At 52.6% G+C, this 21,018-nt stretch overlaps 2 protein-coding genes across 2 annotated transcripts; one reads left to right on the top strand and one right to left on the bottom strand.

Annotated features, from left to right (window-relative positions):
- Positions 1-1,510: 1,510 nt before the first annotated feature.
- CYREN (cell cycle regulator of NHEJ) lies at positions 1,511-2,748 on the bottom strand. The gene is made up of 3 exons (XM_074870886.1): positions 2,559-2,748; positions 2,391-2,466; positions 1,511-2,038 (listed from the first exon to the last, which is right to left on the bottom strand). The coding sequence occupies exons 1-3, from the start codon at positions 2,675-2,677 to the stop codon at positions 1,796-1,798; spliced, it is 438 nt and encodes a 145-aa protein (XP_074726987.1). The 5' UTR covers positions 2,678-2,748; the 3' UTR covers positions 1,511-1,795.
- Positions 2,749-2,820: 72 nt separating this feature from the next.
- Positions 2,821-16,248, top strand: LOC141944371 (uncharacterized). The gene is made up of 15 exons (XM_074870883.1): positions 2,821-2,856; positions 5,019-5,130; positions 5,378-5,551; positions 5,640-5,746; positions 6,193-6,330; positions 11,158-11,306; positions 11,463-11,524; positions 12,104-12,206; positions 12,326-12,387; positions 12,967-13,069; positions 13,189-13,250; positions 13,834-13,920; positions 14,667-14,819; positions 15,603-15,769; positions 15,966-16,248. Exons 2-15 carry the CDS (start codon positions 5,020-5,022, stop codon positions 16,066-16,068), a joined length of 1,581 nt encoding a protein of 526 aa, XP_074726984.1. The 5' UTR covers positions 2,821-2,856; position 5,019; the 3' UTR covers positions 16,069-16,248.
- The last annotated feature ends 4,770 nt before the right edge of the window (positions 16,249-21,018 follow it).

Here is a 21,018-nt window from a genome sequence, read left to right as displayed (position 1 = left end):
TAACCTGATTTAAAATAGTAATCCCGCTACAGCTTTAGTCACTGGCACAAACCTGATCCTTAGTCCAAAGGCCCCCGTCCAGCCATGCTCTGGCACACAGCTGCGTGCAGCACTCCTGCAGCGAGCAGGCGGCAGACACCAACACCCACAGCACAGCGTGGAAGCTTTCTAGCAACAGCAGCATGTAATGCACCCCTCAGCCTGGGGCACAGCAGCAAAGCCAGCCACAATATTTCTTGTCCTGACTCAGAGGACAGTGAAGGGGACAGATCAGAACTAGCACACAGTGGACACAGCCCTCTGGCCAGATCTAACCTAAGTATAAGCAGGCAGAGATGCTAACAGGCTTCCTTTCTTGGAGTTGCCCAAAGAGACTCTGCTTCTTCTCCACCTCCTGGACTAAGCAGGGATGCCTTTGAGGCAATTGTGACTTGAGGAGCTGTGGCTTCACACTGCCATCACTATAGTGATGATCACTACAGTGGTGGCCCTGGAAGTGGAAATACTCTCTTCAGCAGGAGCCCCTGTACTTCACCTGCTGGAATAATATCTGGAGTGACTCTGCTTTAGTCCATTTGGGTGAAGTGGCCCACATCCAACCCCAGCAGCAACAGAGCACCTGGAGGGGCAGCCTAACAACTTGCTGAACACAGCCCTAATGAGGATAGTTTCCATGAGGAAGCAGAGGATTCTGGTTTGGTTTTGGCCTGAGGTTTGTCCCCACTGATATTATGGAGCTGAGCCCAGCACTCCAGCAGCCTTTGAGACTCCAGAACTGGTTCTGTGCAAGGGCAGCTCTCCACAAAGCTAACTCAGACCAACACATGCCCCACACAAGGGTGCACTCGGGGAGGTGGGCCAGGGCTGCCAAAGGCCAGGTGCAGTGCCCCAGCTGGGCCATCGCAGCCAGAGCACTGGAGGGGGTCTCTCTGCTGCAGCAGCACACAGCACCGCTCCATGGCATGTCTGTAACCTCACACAAAGAAGTGCTTCCTTTCCCCTCCATCCCCTTCGGGGACATGAGGGTCTATTTACTCTCCTGCTGCAGTCTTGGTGTGGATGTGGCTGTGGACGCTCATTTGACCAATTCTTTATTTCAGTAAAAGCTTTCAAACCTGCTCCAGTCTCACATGGTTTGTTCATCCCCCCCTCTTTGGATTGGGAAGAGGACACTGAGCCATCCTCATCCCATCCTAGACCCCCATGCACACTGCCATGGGGTCAGCCCCCTCAGGATGGTCCCTGCCCCTTGCTAGTCTGCTCCCACCCATGTCTTCCTCTTCTATGGGAGGCCTGCCCGAGCCTGGAGGCAAATTCAGCATCAGGTCCAATGGGGACAGCCTGCCAGGCCCCGCTGCAGCTGGTACAGAGGGACAGCAAGGACAAGGGAGGCCCAAGGCTGAACCATGACTATCTGGCTCTGCAGAGCCAGCAAAGGCCTTTCAGGGCCAGCAACTCCCAGCTCCCCTCCAGTCCCAACACCGACCCACCAAAGGGACACTCACAGGAACCCAGGTGTCCTCTTTAATCTGTCCATGCTCTGAGATGCCAAACAGAAATGAACATAACCTAATCTGGAGCCAAATCCCACTGAACCCAGCACACACCAGGAGAAGTGAGTGCCCCCCTCCTTTTTCCCCATGGCCTTCATGGGCCTCCTACCAGCTCCGAAGGCCACCAACACAGCAGATACACAGCCCACTCCAGGACCAATTCCCACCATCCTGAGTGCTGTGGGAGGGGCCACCCTCCTCACCGTCCCCTTTGCTCCTGGGGAACGGCAGAGGAGGCAACGTTAGCTGAAAAAGATCTCCCTGACGTATTTCAGAGCATCGTCCTCAGAGTCCTCCCAGCCTGTCCTCCTCTCTGCATCCTCACCAGCACCAGCCTCAGGGTGCAGTGGGAGAGCCGGACTGCGGTCGGTGCCTCCTCCCGCGTTGCCTGTGTTTACAGGAGCCTCCTTTGGCCTTGGCTGGAGCTCCTGCTCCTCTTCGCTCCCGGACCGGGCCTTCTCCTCGCCTTCCTTGCACCGTAGATTCTGACCAAAGGGAAAACAACCAGACCCGGCTGTGCGCGACTTCACCCCGACAGCACCTCAAGGCGGGGGGGCGCAGCCAGCCCCTCGGGACACCCCTCGCCAGTCCCCAGGTCCGCGGTGGGAGCTGCTTTTGTCCCGCAGGGCCCGGTGGGGCGGCCGGGCGGGACAAAAGCAGCTGCGCCGGCCCCGGCAGCCTCCGGGAAGGGGAGGAGGGGACCAGAACACCCGGGTGGCGCTCGGCAGCGCCCCCAGGCCCGGTGCTCGGAGAGGGACCCCCAGGGAGCTCCTGCCCGCCCGGCCCTGCTCGGGCACGGCCAGGGCCGCGTCCCCACCCCCGGGGGTCCGGGCTCACCTCGGCCAGGACTGCCAGGGCCACGTCCACCAGCTCCGCCTCGTTCATGCAGTGCTGCACCGCCGCCGCCGCCGCCCTGGCACCGCACGGGCAGACACTCAGCGCGAGGGGGGCCCGGCCAGGCCTCGCCCGCCGCCCCCGCCGCTCCCCCCGCCCCAGCGGCGCTACCTGGGCCTTGCCGCCGCCTGCCGCCGCCCGGCCTTGGGGGGCACCGCCGCCGCCCGCTCGTCCCCCGCCGCCCCCATCCAGGCCGGGAGGAGCCGCCGCCTCCGGGCGCCTGCCGCCATCCTCCGCACGGCGGGCACGGTGGGGCGGTGCGGCCCCGGGAGACTCCGCCCCTACCCTCCGATCAAAGAGGCGACTTGTAACTCCCCGAAACGGGCCTGAGAGAAACAGCCTGAGAAAGAGAGAAGGGGTGGGGGGAGCGGAGGCCCCCCGAGCCGAGGAACGTCTCAGACGCGCGCAAGTAACGAAACCGCAGCCCAGGGTCGGAGGGTGCGCAGCTTGGAGCCGATAAGGCTGCCCGAGAGCACAGGGTGCAGCTGGAGGGGGGAGGGCAGCCCCGTGAAGGCGGGACGGCTCTGTTCTGGTGCATCTTGTCAAGTTTGAAGGGCCATCTGTCCGGTGATGGACCTTTGCTTCCTTATCCGCGAAATGCATGTTAAAAGTTGACACCCCTGAATATGCTCATGAAGATTAACGAGATCATGCAGGAACGCGGAGTGGTGACTTCCATTTCTGCCTATCTCTCTCCTTTCCTTTTTTCCTTATTATCATTAGTTAATGCAAGGCATACTATATCACCTGCCATAATTCGTTATATATTTAGCCAATTATCACGTGTCCAGTTAGTACATTGTAGGAAATTAATACATGTCTGGACTTTGAGACTTGTCTCCCCGTTGTCCACTCCGTCGGATTTACGAGTTTAAGTCACTCATCTCCCTCCTCTGAGCGGGACGTGACACGCCCCCGGCGGGAAGCCCCGGGCTGCCATCGCCGGGACAGTTCTCCCCCGGCACTCCGAGCTCTCCATCGGCTTGAACCGCCAGCGCAGGCGAGCAGCGAGGTAACCCCCGCCCCGCCGCCCCTCCAAACCCCCAGTCCCGGCCGAAGCCGGCGCTGGATGAGGCGCGGCAGGAGGCGGTGCGGGCGGGCCCCCCCCGGGGCCGGCAGCCGGGAAGGACCGGCAGGTTCAGCGGGCTGCGCCCGAGCAGACCGAGCTCCCGCCGCCCTCGCAGCGCCAGTGCGGGGCCGGGACAGGGCGATGCTTAGGTCGGAGCTTTGTCAGCGGCCGCGCCCGCCGCAGCCACGCCAACACCCCGCCCGACGCCCCGCCTCCAGCAAGGCAGCCAATGCCGCACCCCCAAGGGCACGCTCCGGCCCCGCCCCGACGTCACACCGCCCCTTTGTGACGCCCCCCGCGCGCTCGCCGCCGTTAGGCCGCCCCCTGCCGACACCACCCCTGTGTTGTCGCCGCCGCGGCGGGAACGGCAGCGCGTCTCCGGTCAGGCGCGTTGGGGGCTGCGAGGCGCAGCTCGGGGTTCGCAGCTCGGCCCTTCTCGCCTCTTCCCCTTCCCCGCCCGGGGCTCGGCAGAGCCCGCCGGGCGCCTCCTGGACTCGGGGCGGGCCGTGCCCTCGTCCCCGCCGCTACATGCAGAGGCTCATCGCGCTCCTCAGGAGGCTGCGGGAGCGGCCGCCGCCCGGCACCGCCTCCGCTCCCTGCGCCGCCGGGGCCTCCAAGCTCCGGGAGGAGGGCCGGGGCGGGCTGCACAGCACAGCCGCTAGCAGCGACCTGGCCCGGCTGTGGCGGCGCTGGTGGCGGAAGAGGCTCCGCATGGACGAGCAGGACGCGAAGCCGCAGTAAGGGGCGGACAGGGCCCGGCGCGAAGCCTCCACCCACCCTGGCGGGAGGAGCCGGCAAAGCCCAGCAGGGTCGCAAGCGCCCGCGGCGCCGGGCCGGCTCCACAGCGCTGGCCCTACCGGATGCCGGCCCGAGCTGGGACAGGAGGCGGTGGATGCTACGCTCCGCCCTGCCCGGCCCTCTCCTGCCCTGCCCCACCCCGCCCTGCCCTGCCCGCCGGGTCCCTGTAGTGACTCTTCTGTAGAGCTCAGCAGCCGTCGCCCAAGACGGAGAGGCTTGCTTGAGCAGGGCATGGGTTCACAGGACACAGCCCAGCCTCCCTGTTGCTGGTAGAAATCCTGACCCTTCTGTCTCTGGGACACATGCGGGTCTGATCGGGGGAAAACCCTGGGCCTTACACAGACTCTGCAGGTTCCGTAGACTTACATAGCCTCCAGAGACTCCAGGCTGCCGAGATGCGGTCTCCGTTGCTGTGCCAGTGGCTCGACAGTTGTACTGGAGGCAGGGACCAGTGCCCAGGCACAGGAGCCTGTGCAGGCTCATTGATGCAGCTGAGGAACTGACTCAACAGATGTGTTGGGGATTTTCCCTAGTCAGTCCCAGGCTTTGGGTGTGCAACTGCTGCCACCGGCTCCAGAAGCAGAAAGCTTGCCATCAGCTTGTTTTTTGCCAGTTGGGGCTTTCACCGGTTGCGGTGGGTACCACAGCCTGAAACAATGTCTTCAGCTGTCTGTCTGTGTTAACTGAATATGTTTAATTTCTAGGATGCCTCTGCATCGTGCTTGCGAGAACGACCATGCAGATGTTCAATTTCTAGCAGGAAGGAAGTGCCACCTAAACCCTCGTGACAATTTTCAGAAAACGCCGCTAATCAAGGTACATGGAATAGTTTATGCTGCTGTACATTGGGCTTATCAATGATGCACTGAGCGATATATACCTTGCACAGTTCTTTACATGTAGGCCTGCATAGAAACAGGTGTGTTGTAGTCAGCAGGGAAGGGGCACATACAGCCTAATCTTTGAAGACGCTCATACTTAGCAGTGTTGGGAAGATGCAGGTGTTTTGGCAGAGAGAACTGTAGCTATTGGAAGTTACTCCTCCTTTGTGTCTTGTTTCCAGACAGTAGAGCACCAGCACAAAGACTGTGTGGCTATTTTACTGGAGCACGGTGCCAGCCCTGACCTCAAAGGTGCTGGTGGCAACACTGCCCTTCACCTGGCTGTCGCCATTCCTAGCAAATCTCTAGTGGAGCTGTTACTCGAGCACAAGGCCCATATCAATGCTCAAAATGAGGTAAGCTTGGACTCTGGGTAAGGCTCCTCTTCCCCAAAATTGCTTGAATTTACTGTGTTATTCTAAGGGAGATCATTTCCCCTTTCAGTTGGGATACACTCCGCTTACTCTTGCGATCACCAAGCACTGTGAAGAGATGGTCGAGTTCCTTCTTGAAAAAGGAGCTGACGTGCATGCTCGAGATAAGCATAGAAGGTGAAGGGTTTGTCAAAAGTGTGCTATGGGGCTCCTTAGCATTGTTCAGGTTGGATTGATGGGAGGCATAGGAATGAGCTTTGAAAAAGAACCAGGAGCTGCCCAGAAGGAGCTCCTTCTGTGTGACTTGTGAAAGCAGACCCACTCAGCTGCTCTCTTACCTCAGGGGACAATTTCTGCACTGAGGACTGCAAGAAAGCGTTGGCTGTGCTGCCACGCATGCACACGCACGCCCCAAGTCTGCTCTGGGCAGGTGGTTGGCCTGGAGACCCCCTGAGGTCCCAAGAACCTGAATTCTCTGACACTACCACGTGTTTGGCTGTGCCTTCACTCTGCCTGTAGGAGAGGGGAAATAAACTGTTTGGGGAGCAAAGAGGGACTGAAGGAATGGCAATGCAATGTCTGCAGAAGCTGATGTATTTCCTGTCATCTCTTCAATGCTTTAGGACCCCTCTTATGGTAGCTGCTGCTGCTGGGGATATGAATGTAATACAACTACTTCTTTGGCATGGTGCTGATCTTTCTCATGAAGACCCATTTGGCTACACAGCTGTGTATTATGCCAGGGTGTTTCAACATGACGAGTAAGTGTTTCACATCCTCATTAGAGCAGCCGCATTCTCAGAATGTCCATGCTGATGTACAGCCCTCTTTGGTAACATCACTGGGGTTTAATGAGGTGTTGAGACCTTTGTTGAAGCTGGGCTCAGCGACATCTTCTGATGCATCTCTTTCTGTTGCAAGAGGGGATTTGGAAGTTGAGAAAAACTTCCCCCCACAGTTCTCTTTGAGAATTCACCTGTGTGCTGCCAAGATCTGCTCAACTCAACTGACTAGCAACTACAGAATTGCAGAATCGTCTAGGTTGGAAAAGACCTTGAAGATCATCCAGTCCAACCATTGACCCAACACTGACAGTTCCCAACTACACCATATCCCTAAGCGCTAAGTCAACCCTACTCTTAAACACCTCCAGGGATGGGGACTCCACCACCTCCCTGGGCAGCCCATTCCAATGCCTAACAACCCCTTCTGGAAAGAAATACTTCCTAATATCCAGTCTAAACCTTCCCTGGTGCAACTTGAGGCCATTACCTCTTGTCCTATCACTTGTTACTTGGTTAAAGAGACTCATCCCCAGCTCTCTGCAACCTCCTTTCAGGTAGCTGTAGAGGGCAATGAGGTCTCCCCTCAGCCTCCTCTTCTCCAGACTAAACAACCCCAGTTCCCTCAGCCGCTCCTCGTACGACATGTGCTCCAGACCCTTCACCAGCTTCGTTGCCCTTCTCTGGACACGCTCAAGTGATTCAATGTCCTTTTTTGTAGTGAGGGGCCCAAAACTGAACACAGTAATCGAGGGGCGGCCTCACCAGTGCCGAGTACAGGGGTAAGATCACTTCCCTGTCCCTGCTGGCCACCCTATTTCTGATGCAAGCCAGGATACCATTGGTCTTCTTGGCCACCTGGGCACACTGCTGGCTCCTGTTCAGCCGGCTGTCAATCAAGACCCCCAGGTCCCTCTCTGACTGGCAGCTCTCCAGCCACTCCTCCCCAAGCCTGTAGCGCTGCTGGGGGTTGTTGTGGCCCAAGTGCAGCACCCGGCATTTGGCCTTATTGAAACTCCTGCAGTTGGCCTTAGCCCATCGCTCCAGCCTGTCCAGGTCTCTCTGCAGAGCCTCCCTACCTTCGAGCAGATCAACACTCCCACCCAACTTGGTGTCGTCTGCAAACTTACTGAGTGTGCACTCGATCCCCTCGTCTAGATCATCAATAAAGATGTTAAACAGGAGTGGCCCCACAACCGAGCCCTGGGGGACACCACTTGTGACTGGCTGCCAACTGGATTTAACTCCGTTCACCACAACTCTTTGGGCCCGGCCATCCAGACAGTTTTTTACCCAGCAAAGTGTGTGCCCATCCAAGCTGCAAGTAGTCAGTTTCGCCAGGAGAATGCTGTGGGAAACAGTGTCAAAGGCCTTACTAAAGTCAAGGTAGACAACATCCACAGCCTTTCCCTCATCCAATAAGCAGGTCGCCCAGTCATAGAAGGAGATCAGGTTTGTCAGGCAGGACCTGCCTTTCATAAACCCATGCTGACTGGGCCTGATCCCCTGGTTGTCCATTATATGACATTTAATGGCACTCGAGATGACCTGCTCCATGACCTTCCCTGGCACCAAGGTCAGACTGACAGCTCTAGAGTTTCCTGGATCATCCTTTCTGCCTCTCTTGTAGATGGGTGTCACATTTGCCACCCTCCAGTCCAATGGGACCTCCCCAGTTAGCCATGACTTCAGGTAAATCATGGAAAGCAGCTTGGCGAGCACATCTGCCAACTCCCTCAGCACCCTTGGGTGTAACCCATCCGGTCCCACAGACTTGTGTGCATCCAAGTGGTGTAGCAGGTCTCTGACCACCTCCTCTTCAACTGTGCTGACCTCAATCTGCTTCCCCTCCCCATCTCCCGGCTCATGAGGCTGGGTGTCCAGGGAACAGCCAGTTCCACTGCTAAAGACTGAGGCAAAGTTGGCGTTGAGCACCTCAGCCTTTTCCTCATCCTTAGTTACCATGTTTCCCTCTGCATCCAGTAGGGGAGGGAGATTTTCTCTAATCCTCCTCTTCCTGTTAACGAGTTTATAGAAAGATTTTTTTGTTATCCTTAACAGCTGCAGCTAAGTTGAGCTCTAGCTGCGCTTTGGCTCTCCTAATGTTCTCCCTGCATAACTTCACTACGACTTTATAGTCTTCATGAGAGACCTGCCCCCTCTTCCAAAGGCCATAGATTCTCCTTTTGTTATTGAGATCCAGCCAAAGGTCCCTGTTTAGCCAGGCCAGTCTCCTTCCCCTCCTGCTTGTTTTTCAGCACGTGGGAACAGCCTGCTCCTGTGCCTTTAAGACTTCGCTCTTGAAGTATGTCCAGCCTTCCTGGACTCCCATTTCCTTCAAGGCAGCCTCCCAAGGGATTTTGTTAACCAGTCTCTTGAACAGGTCAAAGTTAGCCCTCCGGAAGTCTAAGGTGGCAGTTTTAATAACCCCTCTCTTTGTTTCTCCAAGGATCAAAAATTTGATCATCTCATGATCACTGCACCCTAGACAGCCTCCAACCTTTACCTCCCCCACAAGCTCTTCCCTGTTCACAAGAAGCAGGTCCAAGAGGGCACCTTCCCTGGTCGGCTCACTCACCAGCTGCGTGAGGAAGTTATCCTCCACACATTCCAGGAACCTCCTGGATTGTTCCCCCTCTGCTGTGTTGTGATCCCAGCAGATACCCGGGAGGTTAAAGTTCCCCACAAGAACAACGGCAAGTGACGGCGAGATTTCTCCCAACTGTTTGTAGAAAGCTTCATCCACCTCACTGCTTTGGTTGGGAGTCTATAGCAGACTCCCACAGCAAGACCTGCTTTATTGGCCCTTAACCTAATCCACACACTCTCAACCCCATTATCGCTATACTAGATTTCTGAGCTCTCATAGCATTCTCTAACATACAGGGCCTCTCCACCACCTCTCCTTCCCTGTCTATCCCTCCTGAAGAGCTTGTAGCCATTGATTGCAGCACTCCAGTCGTGTGAGGCACCCCACCACGTTTCTGTTATAGCTACTATGTCACAGTTCTCGTGCTGCATCATGGCTTCAAGCTCCCCCTGTTTGTTGCTCATACTGCATACATTGGTGTAGATGCACTTGAGATGAGCTAATGAATCCAACACCCTCTTGTGAGCATGGGCCCCATTTCCTACCAGACCCTCTCAGGTGCTTCCACGATTCCTGAACATCTTTCCCTTCTCTCAAATGAAGTGGCAGAGGGAGAGCCCTCACCGGTCCACCATCCTTCAAGCTTTGGCATGCTTCCCTTAAACTTGTTCCTAACAGTCCCAGTTATCTCCCCGTCCCCCCTCATATCTAGTTTAAAGCCCTGTCAATAAGCCCTGCCAACTCCTGCCCCAGAATTCTTTTCCCCCTCAGGTACAGCTGCATCCCACCTTTCTCATTTGTTGCCAGCAGACCAGGTGCCTTATAAAACTCGCCATGGTCAAAGAACCCAAAATTCCGACGGTGGCACCAGTCTCTGAGCCACGTGTTAATCAGATACGTTTTCCACCCTCTACCAGTGGTTTTCCCTTCCACTTGAGCGATTGACGAAAACATGACCTGAGCTCCCGAGCCTTCAATTAGCCACCCCAGTGCTTTGAAGTCCTTTTTGAGTGACTTAAGACTTCTTTCTACCACCTCATTGTTACCTGCCTGGATAACCAATAAGGGGTAGTAATCAGAGGGCCACACCAGACTAGTGATTTTCCTTTTAATATCTCTATTCCTATTTAATATCTCTATTACTACCTGCCTTTTGTTTCAGAGGGGATCTAACTGATATCTCCCAAGCTAAACTCTTCATCGGTTTTCCTCTTGTGGGTAGCTTTGCACCCCTGGCCGTTTCTTCGCTAAGATGGCTATGCATGCTTCACAGCTAGGCTGAAGGAAATAGCCCTCTTCCCTAGTGATGGGTGAATGAACTGCATTATGCCTACGAGCAGGCCTTGTCTAGCCATAAACAACTGCCCATGACCTCTTTTCACTGGGTCTCGACTTCATTTCTTCTCCCCCTACCCCTGCTGTCGGCCTGTCTCGATGGAAAGAAGGAGAGAAGGGTGCCTGGGTAAAAACCCCTTTAGGAATACAGGATTGCTCTAGCAAAGCAAGATTTTCATTCCTTCCCTCCAGGCTTCTGGCACAGTATCAGTGTTGTGCTAATGCACCATTTTGCATAGCAGTCTTGGTCTGGAGCACATTTTTAATATTTTCTCTCCTTCTGGGGTTTTTTGTTTTGTTTTTAGTTCTGCTTATGAAGCAAGCCTGAGAGTGGTCTCTCTCTGGAGCCCCAGCTGACCCTCTGCCAGGGTTGTTAAAAAATAACACCTGTGCAATGCTTGGAAAGTAACTGCAATCTTTGTTGGCCTCTTGATATCCCACTTAGGAGCTCTAAATGCTCAGGTCCTCAGGCTAACCATGGGAATTTCTGAAGCCCTTCAAAGTCAGGACTGGGTTTGAGGAGATGTTACCCATCCCACTAAGGTAGAATCCTTGTACTTAGATGTCAGCCTGCCAGGGTGCTTGTTAATCCTGCTGGCCCTCAAAATGGAGAGCAGGTTTATCAGATGAGACTGTAGCCAGCAGGTGTGAGTTACTCCATAGACAAGAATAGGCACCTGTAGCATGAACGTGCCTGCAGTGAGTATTTCAGTCTCCACCACTCTACTAGTGCAGTAAGTTGTGTGTGTGTGTTAGCTTTTACCAGCTGGCTATGAATATGGGTAGTATGGCTCATGAATAGCTGTTGTTCTTCCAGTAGAGAGTGTATGCAAGTGTGGGGGTATTTTTACCCAATGCATTTCCTTCCTTTCTGTATACAGTATTGCTAACCAACTGGAGGAATACATGCGCTGTGAAAGGATGGGAGAACGTTCTGCAGGAGGCACAGAAGGCCCAGCAGCACTTGACAGCTCTTGCTCTGGGACGACTGCTGACTTTCCATTGGGCACAGCTTCACGGACTGGAGCAGGTAGGATCCTTCAGCGTGGAGGAGGTGATGAGGACAAATCACTGTGGCCTGTAGGAGAATGATAGCCTGTCGATTGGATGCAGGGCTTGAGGGATGGGGAAAGGCAGAGTGAAATAAGCACTCACAGAAGCATTGCACTTCTTGCCTCCTTTCTAGGTGTCTTGCCAGCAGCAGGAGCAGAGCAAGAGAAAGATGTTGATTCCCTGTGGGATTCTGAGGTACCTTCCCTGGAGGAGGCAGCAGGGCCTCACTTGGCTCACTTGCTTTTGGGCTCATTTCATTCTGCTGCCGCTTCAGCCACCCGCTCGTAACTGGGATCTTGACATGCTGCTGCTGAAGGCAAGCTGTTCAGTGAGGTCTGGGACAAAGTAAGGTCGAGCTAATGACCTGGCTCTCCTAGCAGCTGGCCTCTAAGCTGGATTTCTAGTACAGGATTGAAGCGGTAAAACTTCCCACCTGTTACAATCCCCTGAAATCCTAGAAGGCTGGTGCTGTGAAGATTGCTGGTTTTCCACCACACAGCGCTCTTCTTTGGATCCAGTCAACATCAAATGGTTGCCCGTAGGGCCTACAGTCTACACACTTAGCTGTTTCTGCCTCGGTCCTCTCTATCTCGGGCAGGTGTACTTCATCCCCTTTTGAAAGCCCTGTTCAGAGATGCCTAACACACTGGCTCTGCCCTTTTTGTTCTTTCAGTCACCTGTTGCACATGTTGGCTGAAGCAGGAGCTTTGTGTGTGGAAACGGGTGGAGGAGGAGTCTGTGCCAGTTCTCACACGTGTCTTTGAAATTACACAGACAGATTCTGAAGGCCCAGGGAAAGTGTTGGCCAGCGTGCTGCTTCTACCTGGAGATGGATGCAGACTGCACGCCCAGTCCGTTGCAGAGGAGCGCAGCAATGGTAATTTCCTGGTGTGGTAAATGGTTACCTTTGTAAGCTTCTCTGGAGTGAAGTGGATGTGGAAGAGCGGAGTGAAATAAGCACTCACAGCAGCATTGCGCTTCTTGCCTCCTTTCTAGGTGTCTTGCCAGCAGCAGGAGCAGAGCAAGAGAAAGATGTTGATTCCTCATGGGATTCTGAGGTACCTTCCCTGGAGGAGGCAGCAGGGCCTCACTTGGCTCACTTGCTTTTGGGCTCGTTTCATTCTGCTGCCGCTTTGGCCACCCGCTCGTAACTGGGATCTTGACATGCTGCTGCTGAAGGCAAGCTGTTCAGTGAGGTCTGGGACAAAGTAAGGTCGAGCTAATGACCTGGCTCTCCTAGCAGCTGGCCTCTAAGCTGGATTTCTAGTACAGGATTGAAGCGGTAAAACTTCCCACCTGTTACAATCCCCTGAAATCCTAGAAGGCTGGTGCTGTGAAGATTGCTGGTTTTCCACCACACAGCGCTCTTCTTTGGATCCAGTCAACATCAAATGGTTGCCCGTAGGGCCTACAGTCTACACACTTAGCTGTTTCTGCCTCGGTCCTCTCTATCTCGGGCAGGTGTACTTCATCCCCTTTTGAAAGCCCTGTTCAGAGATGCCTAACACACTGGCTCTGCCCTTTTTGTTCTTTCAGTCACCTGTTGCACATGTTGGCTGAAGCAGGAGCTTTGTGTGTGGAAACGGGTGGAGGAGGAGTCTGTGCCAGTTCTCACACGTGTCTTTGAAATTACACAGACAGATTCTGAAGGCCCAGGGAAAGTGTTGGCCAGCGTGCTGCTTCTACCTGGAGATGGATGCAGACTGCACGCCCAGTCCGTTGCAGAGGAGCGCAGCAATGGTAATTTCCTGGTGTGGTAAATGGTTACCTTTGTAAGCTTCTCTGGAGTGAAGTGGATGTGGAAGAGCGGAGTGAAATAAGCACTCACAGCAGCATTGCGCTTCTTGCCTCCTTTCTAGGTGTCTTGCCAGCAGCAGGAGCAGAGCAAGAGAAAGATGTTGATTCCTCATGGGATTCTGAGGTACCTTCCCTGGAGGAGGCAGCAGGGCCTCACTTGGCTCACTTGCTTTTGGGCTCGTTTCATTCTGCTGCCGCTTTGGCCACCCGCTCGTAACTGGGATCTTGACATGCTGCTGCTGAAGGCAAGCTGTTCGGTGAGGTCTGAGACAAAGTGAGGTCAAGCTAATGACCTGGCTCTCCTAGCAGCTGGCCTCTGAGCTGGATTTCTAGTACAGGATTGAAGCAGTAAAACTTCCCACCTGTTACAATCCCCTGAAATCCTAGAAGGCTGGTGCTGTGAAGATTGCTGGTTTTCCACCACACAGCGCTCTTCTTTGGATCCAGTCAACATCAAATGGTTGCCCGTAGGGCCTACAGTCTACACACTTAGCTGCTTCTGCCTCAGTCCTCTCTATCTCAGGCAGGTGTACTTCATCCCCTTTTGAAAGCCCTGTTCAGAGATGCCTAACACACTGGCTCTGTTTGCCCTTTTTGTTCTTTCAGTCACCTGTTACACGTGTTGGCTGAAGCAGGAGCTTTGTGTGTGGAAACGGGTGGAGGAGGAGTCTGTGCCAGTTCTCACACGTGTCTTTGAAATTACACAGACAGATTCTGAAGGCCCAGGGAAAGTGTTGGCCAGCATGCCAAAGAAGGATGCTTCAACTCAAACAGATTGTTGCAGCAACAGACAGGTGACTCTAATAGAGACTGATGCAGATATCCATAAATAGAACCAGTATAATGAGAGCTGTTCTTGCTACTGAGTTTGTTTTGGAGTGCTGCTGAGAGGAGGTGATTGAATCTGGACCTGAACTGTATTTTGGACCTGATTTCATTCCCATTCTGAAGCAGAAGGGCTGCAGAAAGAGGTTGCTCAAAGCCCCATCCAACCTGACCTTGAACACTTCCAGGGATGGGGCATTCTCCAACTTCTCTGGGCAACCCAGTCCAGTGTCCCACCACCTTCGTTGCAAAAATGTCTTCCTTATGTCCAATCTAATTCTACCCCCTTTTAGTTAAAAACTGTTGCCCCTTGTCCTGTCACTACAGGCCTTGGTGAAGTCTCTCTCCATCTTCCTGTATTGAAAGGCTGCAATAAAGTCTCCCCAGAGCCTGCTTTTCCCCAGGCTGAACAACCCCAACTCTCTCAGCCTTTCTTCATGGGAGAGGTGTTCCATTCCTCTGGTCATTTTTGTGGCCTTCCTCTGGACCCACTCCAACAGGTCCATGTCTTCCTTGTGCTGGGGATCCCAGAGCTGGATGTGGTACTGCAGGTGGGGTCTCTGCAGGGAGCATAGTAGGAGGGGAGAACCACCTCCTTCAACCTGCTGGCCACCGTGACGACTGATCTAATGATATAATCCCATGAGTAAAAGCATCCCTCGTCTTGCCATCTACTTATTGATTTCTCCATGCTCATGGAACACCATTTCTTTAGAAACGGATCAGGCAGCTGCAGCAGGAGCTTGCCGACACCCCCAAGAAGAACTCCCTGACAGAAACTTCACTCAAAGCTAAGAAGCACTACACCAGGGACCTGCAGGAACAGAAACTGCAGTTGCAGAAGGAACTTGACAGGTCTAAAGCTAAGGTATGGAGAAAGCCAGTCTCTTGGCAGGGGCCCAGGCCTTTTTTGTAGCAAAGCAGAGTGGGGAACTGACCCTTTCATGGAGGTTTTCTGTAACCCAGGGTGGTTCAGTGTGCAACTAGCTGTAATGGGGGAGCTGGGAGGGAACAGCCCTGCTGCCTTTGGTGCCTGCCTGTTTGCACCACTTGAAGTAACAGTGGAGGGCTGCGCTAAGTACACTAGACAACTTCACAACAGGAGTAGATCGAGTGACATGTAAGTTACTCGCCTTGTTTTATAAGCCTGATGCCCACAATTAGAAAGGTCACTAACCACGAAGTCACTTTGTCCTTAATTAGAGAAGGGTGTGTGTATTCCTTTCCAAAAGCTGCTTCTCAGGTTTCACAGAGCATGTGTATTTGGTGCTGCTTTTGGGTTTGGCAAAGCAGAATGTGTGGTGACAGGGAAAGTGCAGGCATGCTGGAGTGTTGCCAGGTGTGTTTTTGTATTCCCTCCCCACCTCATCCTTGTTAGAGAGTTGCAAAGTCACTTTAGGAGCAGTAGGAGCTTCTAACCGTGCTGGAGGAGCCAACCAGTGGCTACAAAGAGCGTCTGGAGTCCCTGGGAGTAGAGTGTTGTGGCAGTGTTTAGGAAACTCTAGGAACTCAATGTAGGCGTAGGAGAGGGGCCAGTATAAAAGATGAAAAAGTAACATGGGGTTTGAGAGTCAACATGAGAGTCAAAGCAGTCCACTCCTTTTTACCAAGCCTAAACTGACTACCAAGGATTCTTCTTGTGGTTTGACAGCTGCAGGAATTGAAAGCACGCAATACCTGGACTGAGTATTATGCTGTGTACCTAAAGAATGCCATAAAGGAGAGGGAACTAACAACTTCAAGGAACCTGCAGGGCCTTCTTCTGGATGTGTCTTCTGCAACTGTGACTATCACAGAGCTGGAAGAACACATTAAACGGTAAGGAAGGAACATAGTGGAGCCAGGCTTCACTTTCTGCGAGTGTGTGAAAACAAAAGGACTGTCTTCTTGCATCCCAGCAAGATAATCACAATTTTCAAAGATGCTTTTGTTTTAGATGAGGTTCTCTCACACTCTTCTTTTAGGATTTGTGCTCTTGTGGACTTCTATGATAAGGCCTGTACTTCTTTTCCAGGCTCCAAGTTGGAAAGGCCAAGCTGAAAGCCACAGTCCAGCAACAAGTCAAAACCATTGAAGCCCTTCAAAAAGACCTGCAGGCCTTTGCCTCAGTAAGCTAGTCAGAGCCTTCCCTTTTCATGAGCTACAGAGCCTAGTTCCGTATTCATGTGGGGAAATTTTAAGAGGAGGTTTTCCTGGAGAGCCTGGGACAGATCCATTCCTCTGTTCTCCTGACTGTAGGCTGCTCTGAAAGTCCTGCTGACTCATTCCACAGCTTTCCAGCTTTGAGAGTTGTCCCACAAGGCTACAGCAAGTCCTACATCTTTAAGGAGTTGACAGCAATGCACTGGCTTAAGTAGTTTCTGCTTTAGACCAGTCATGAGGTTGAGATCTTAGGCAGCACTTCAGACACTCATGCAGTAGAGGGATTTGGTACCTCCAGTTGCAGACTTTCCTTGGGCTCTAGTGCTGCCAAGCACTTCATCCTGGAGGCCTGGCTGGCATCATGAGACTATGACAGGAATTCTTCAGTTGCCTGTACTCTGGTCATCTTCCTGGTTTAGTGACTTCAGATTCCTTGGCCAGAAGGGTTGGGACTATAATGCAATGGGAAGACCTCCCAAGATGAAAATCCACAACTAATAAGGGAACAACACCTCCATAGGCAGTATTTTGTGTGCTTGGGTGGCGTTGCAGGAGAGGCAAACACTGTGTTGTACCGATGATGGCAAGAGAAGAAGAAAGGCTGTGAGGTGTGATCTTCAGTTGGGAAAGTCCTAGCATGACTTTGTTTTTCCTTCTTGTAACACTGCTGTAGGCTTGTCATGGCCCAGAGGACTTGGTTTTCAGTCAACACCATCTGCAAAGGAACAGCAACATCAGCAGGTACCCAAGCAGCTTCAGGAAGGACTGGTTTTAGTCTTGGAATTTCTTGTGGGCAGGTAATTTATGAAAAGCTCAGGAAGGCTGTGGGGAACCCCCCAGGTTTTTGGGCAGGGCACCCTCAGGGGAAAAATCTATACATTTCCTCATTCTCCTAGTACTACTGTATTTTGAATCTGCTTGGAGGACAGTATGTGGGCACTTGCTTTCGTCAGCATGATTCCTGTGGATGGGAGAGAGATCTGTGGTTGAGAGCTGCAAGAGGACACTGGAGTTGGGGTATCCACATTATCTTCATTGTGGAAAACTGTATGCATGTTCTGCATAAGGATCCCGTTCCTGTGCTCTGTGTGAGATGAGGAACTAGGAAATTAAAATAGGAATTAGGCACTCAAGAAATGAAGGTATAACTTAGTTTAGAGATAAAGATGGAAGACTTAGAGATCAGGCTAGGGGCTAGAGGCCCATTAGTTAAGACATAACTAAGATTAAATAGGATAATAGATCATAGTCGATGGGCCAGAGAGCAGAACAATATGGAAACCTTGATTAATGGAAGCTGTGAGGGAACACTTCCTGATGGAATAGGAAGACAGCCCTAAAAACTGGTCAAAACCAACCCTATGGTCTGTCCTGAGTCCAGGAGGCTACAGAGACTGCGCAAGGAACGGAGGTAAAAAGTTCAACAGTGAGGAAGAGGAGCTACTTCATCTCTGCGACCCCAGCCCATGACCACCGGGACACACTGCGCAGACGCAACTAGGAGGAGACCGAGGCGGAACATATGAAAAAGACTTTCAGGCTCATTATAATACGAAGCGGGGATAGGTCGTGCATATGTATAGGCGTATTATGAATATGTGATACTTTGTAGCAGAAAGCCAAGACAAGGTGCCACGAGAGGTGCGCACATTTGTGGTGGAGCGATCCCCCGTGTGTCTCAGCACTGAATAAACATACCTACTTTATAACCTTATAGGTTGTGGAATCGTGTTTCCGCAAGTCATGTGTGTGATGTATCTTTTCTATTTTGAAAGCATGGGAGTGAAAGCAAGGAAGTGAAGAAGCTGGCCAAGATGAAACACCACACAGAAGCGCTTCTGGTCAAAATGCAGGGAAAAAATGCCACACTGGAGAGAGAACATACCAGGCATGGGTTTTTAGGGCTTTAAAGAAGTATCACGTTGAGTAGAAGTCAAGCTTAACTGAACTCTACTGTAAAAGCATCTACATAACATTGTGAGGGAATTCAAGCCCTGCATTCAATTTTGCAAGATGCTTCTGTGCATGAGCCTATGGTTTTAAAAAGCTGCAAAAGGCCTTGCAAACGCAGGCTGCCTGCAGTTCTCCTGGGAGGGGAGGAAGTCCATCCTTGCTCTGTTCAGGTAAACTGTGGGCCCTCTAAATCCTGTCCAGCGCTGGAGTGCTGGCTGCTCTCAGTAACTCCTGGCCTGTTAAGCATGTTACAGATGAAGCAAGCCATGGCTGTGCTGCTTATGTAAGGGTATGTGAAAAAGGCCAATTATTGCTTTGCTTCATGCTTTCCTTACTAATTTGCTGGGCAGTTTGAAGACTCTTCTGGAGAGAACTTGGACAAAGCCGAGGCATGTGCACGGAGAGTCCCAGCTCGGTTTCTAGGGAGAGGTGAAGAACAGCTCTTTTGAGGTGGGCAATGAAGTTGGTAAAATAAGAGCTCTGGATTGTCTGGTGGATTTGTGGTGATTATTTTTTTCTGCTGGAACCTGTATGATTCTTTTCCTATACTTTTTGTCCATGTCCTGACAGACTTCCACAGAAGTAACTTTAGAGCTTGCTCTTTGAGTTCCTTCTGTTTTGCTGCCTACAAGTTGATGACTTTTCCCCAACAGCTGGAGATGCAGTCAAAAAAGATGCATGCAGCAGGCAAGACAAAACCAAGACCTGTGAGAAAAGTTGTCTGCTTTGTGTGAGACTCAGGAGGAACTGGGGCAGATCCAGGGCTTAACCTCAGAAGTCGTTGGGCGACTAGCATGGTCACAGCCAAATGGAGAAGTTTAAAAGAGATGGGAGAAAGTGCTGGACAAGAAGGCAGGCAAAAACCACAAGGAGTTGATCTGTATCTCCACATAACACAGTTTTGCAGATATAGGGTGTAACTTTGTTGTTGACAAGTTTGAGTGTTTGGTTTTTGATATATGGAGCTGTACTTACAGGACTCACTTTCAGTGCCTGCTGTGAAAGTAACACAGCCTTTTCCTTTCCTGCTCTTCCCCACTCACAGCTGAACTTTCAACACAGCGATGAGAAGATGCTGGAGCAGAGAAAGTGCCAATGCCAGAAAAGAAAGACTGCTCACAGGGAGATGAATGAAGCCTGGTAGCATTTACCTTCCACCTTGTGCAGCCATGACCCTGCATCTAATTCCAAGTGTTCTTGTTGCAGCTTGGTATTTAATAAACAGTGTCATCTAGTACATGTCGTAGTTTTGCTGCACAACTGGAGTGATTCAGACTAGCAGGTTTGGATGAAGAGACTCCTATTGTTGAAGGTTCAATCGGGCTCTCTTCCTATGAAGGCAGTTAGTGCATCTCTCTCTGCCCTTACTCTGAATGAAAATCAGTCTTGTAGACATCTCAGAGGGAGCAGGCATCTGTGTCCTTTTCCTCTGGCGAGGCTTGAACCATGACTGTGGTCAGATCAGGGACTACTGCTGAGCTACTGCTAATAATCAGTTACCAGACTTCCTTTTTAGAGCAATCCTCCTGGGGGTCTGGGCAGAAGGTGGTGGGCAAGCTTCTGGTAGCCATGGAAGCTTTGCAGATCCCACAGGACTCTGATGGACTCGCAGCCTGCTGGGGGGCAAGTGTGAAGAAGTGGGCATGAACTGGAACAGGGCAAGTCCCACCTCACCTAAGGAAAAACCTTTTCTCTTGTGAGGGTGATGAGAGGCCAGTGTCAGGGGACAGGAAGGCAAAGGGGGTTCCATGGACAGCAGGGCAGGGCCCAGCCTTGGCCTACACAAGCAAGGGGAGCAGGGCAGCCCCAAGCCCAGAGGGACAAACAAGTGTCTAGTGAGGCAGCAGCTCTGAGGGCAAGCCAGGATCTCAGGCCAGGCCAGGCTGGGGTTCAGGCCCGGTGGTGACAAGCTGGGTCAGACGCAGCCCAGTGATGGCCAAGCAGGGCTACAGGGAGGCCAAGGGTAGGCTGGGAAGGCAGCCTGCAGGCTGGGGTCTGGAGCAGCAAGGTCTGTGGCCAAGCACAGGCACAGCTGAGCCAGAGCTGGAGACAGGGACACCGTGACAGAGCTCAGGCAGGGCCTGGAGGCCTCTGCCTATGCCTCAGTGGGCCTCTTGGGCCAATGGGCTGCAGGCCCCAGCTCAGCCTGCTGGTGTCTTATTGGTGCCACAGAGATGTTTGAAGATGCTCCAAACTGGACATGGCCCTGTACAAGCTGCCCTGGCTGACCCTGCTTTGAGTGGGGCAGGGACAGATGAGATGGACCACATGAGGCCCCTTCCAGTCTCAATGATGCTGCACTTTGAAGACACAAACATCTCCAGTGATCTGGAAATTTCAGGCTGCAGGCCCAGTTTTGTTCAGCAAGACCTCCTGCCTGCTTTAACGAGCTTTTTGCTCAAGGCTGACTTCATCTTAACTGTACCTGTAGTCTTCCTTGGGCTACATGCAACAGACCAAACAACTGCAGACTGTAGCCAACATGTCCAGGCACAAAGATGGCAACAGCCTTCTCAGACCCCAAGTCATGTTGTGAGGTGCAATGCCACCAGTGAAGAATGGCTGTTGAGTTAGCCAAGCAAATCTTCATTTCCAACCCCCAGTTTGAGACCTGGAGGTGGAGAAGAACCATCACGCTCCAGGTCTGGCTGGGCAGCAGGGGAAGCTGCCAGCTATGGAGGTCCACCTGGCCCAGTCCTCATCTCTTCAAATGCAAGGCATTACAACTTTGACAAGCCACTCTTCACAAACACACCAAAGCACACTTGGCAAAACCCAACTGAAATGTTCCACCACCTCTCCCTTCACATTGGTGAATGTTAACAGATGTCCAGGCTCTAAAACCAAAATGGCCTTTGGAAAACACCAAAGGTATCTTCAAACAGTAAACTGGACCCACTCTTCCCATAATTGAGAATGAGGGCTCTGCCAAGGAACAACATTAGTGTAAACTCCCAATAAAGGCCAAGGAC

The sequence above is a fragment of the Strix uralensis genome, chromosome 5, assembly GCF_047716275.1.
Source record: "Strix uralensis isolate ZFMK-TIS-50842 chromosome 5, bStrUra1, whole genome shotgun sequence".
NCBI classification, from domain to species: Eukaryota; Metazoa; Chordata; class Aves; order Strigiformes; family Strigidae; genus Strix; species Strix uralensis.
The sequence above is the reverse complement of the archived record's forward strand: the minus strand, read 5'-3'. Positions and strand labels throughout refer to the sequence as shown.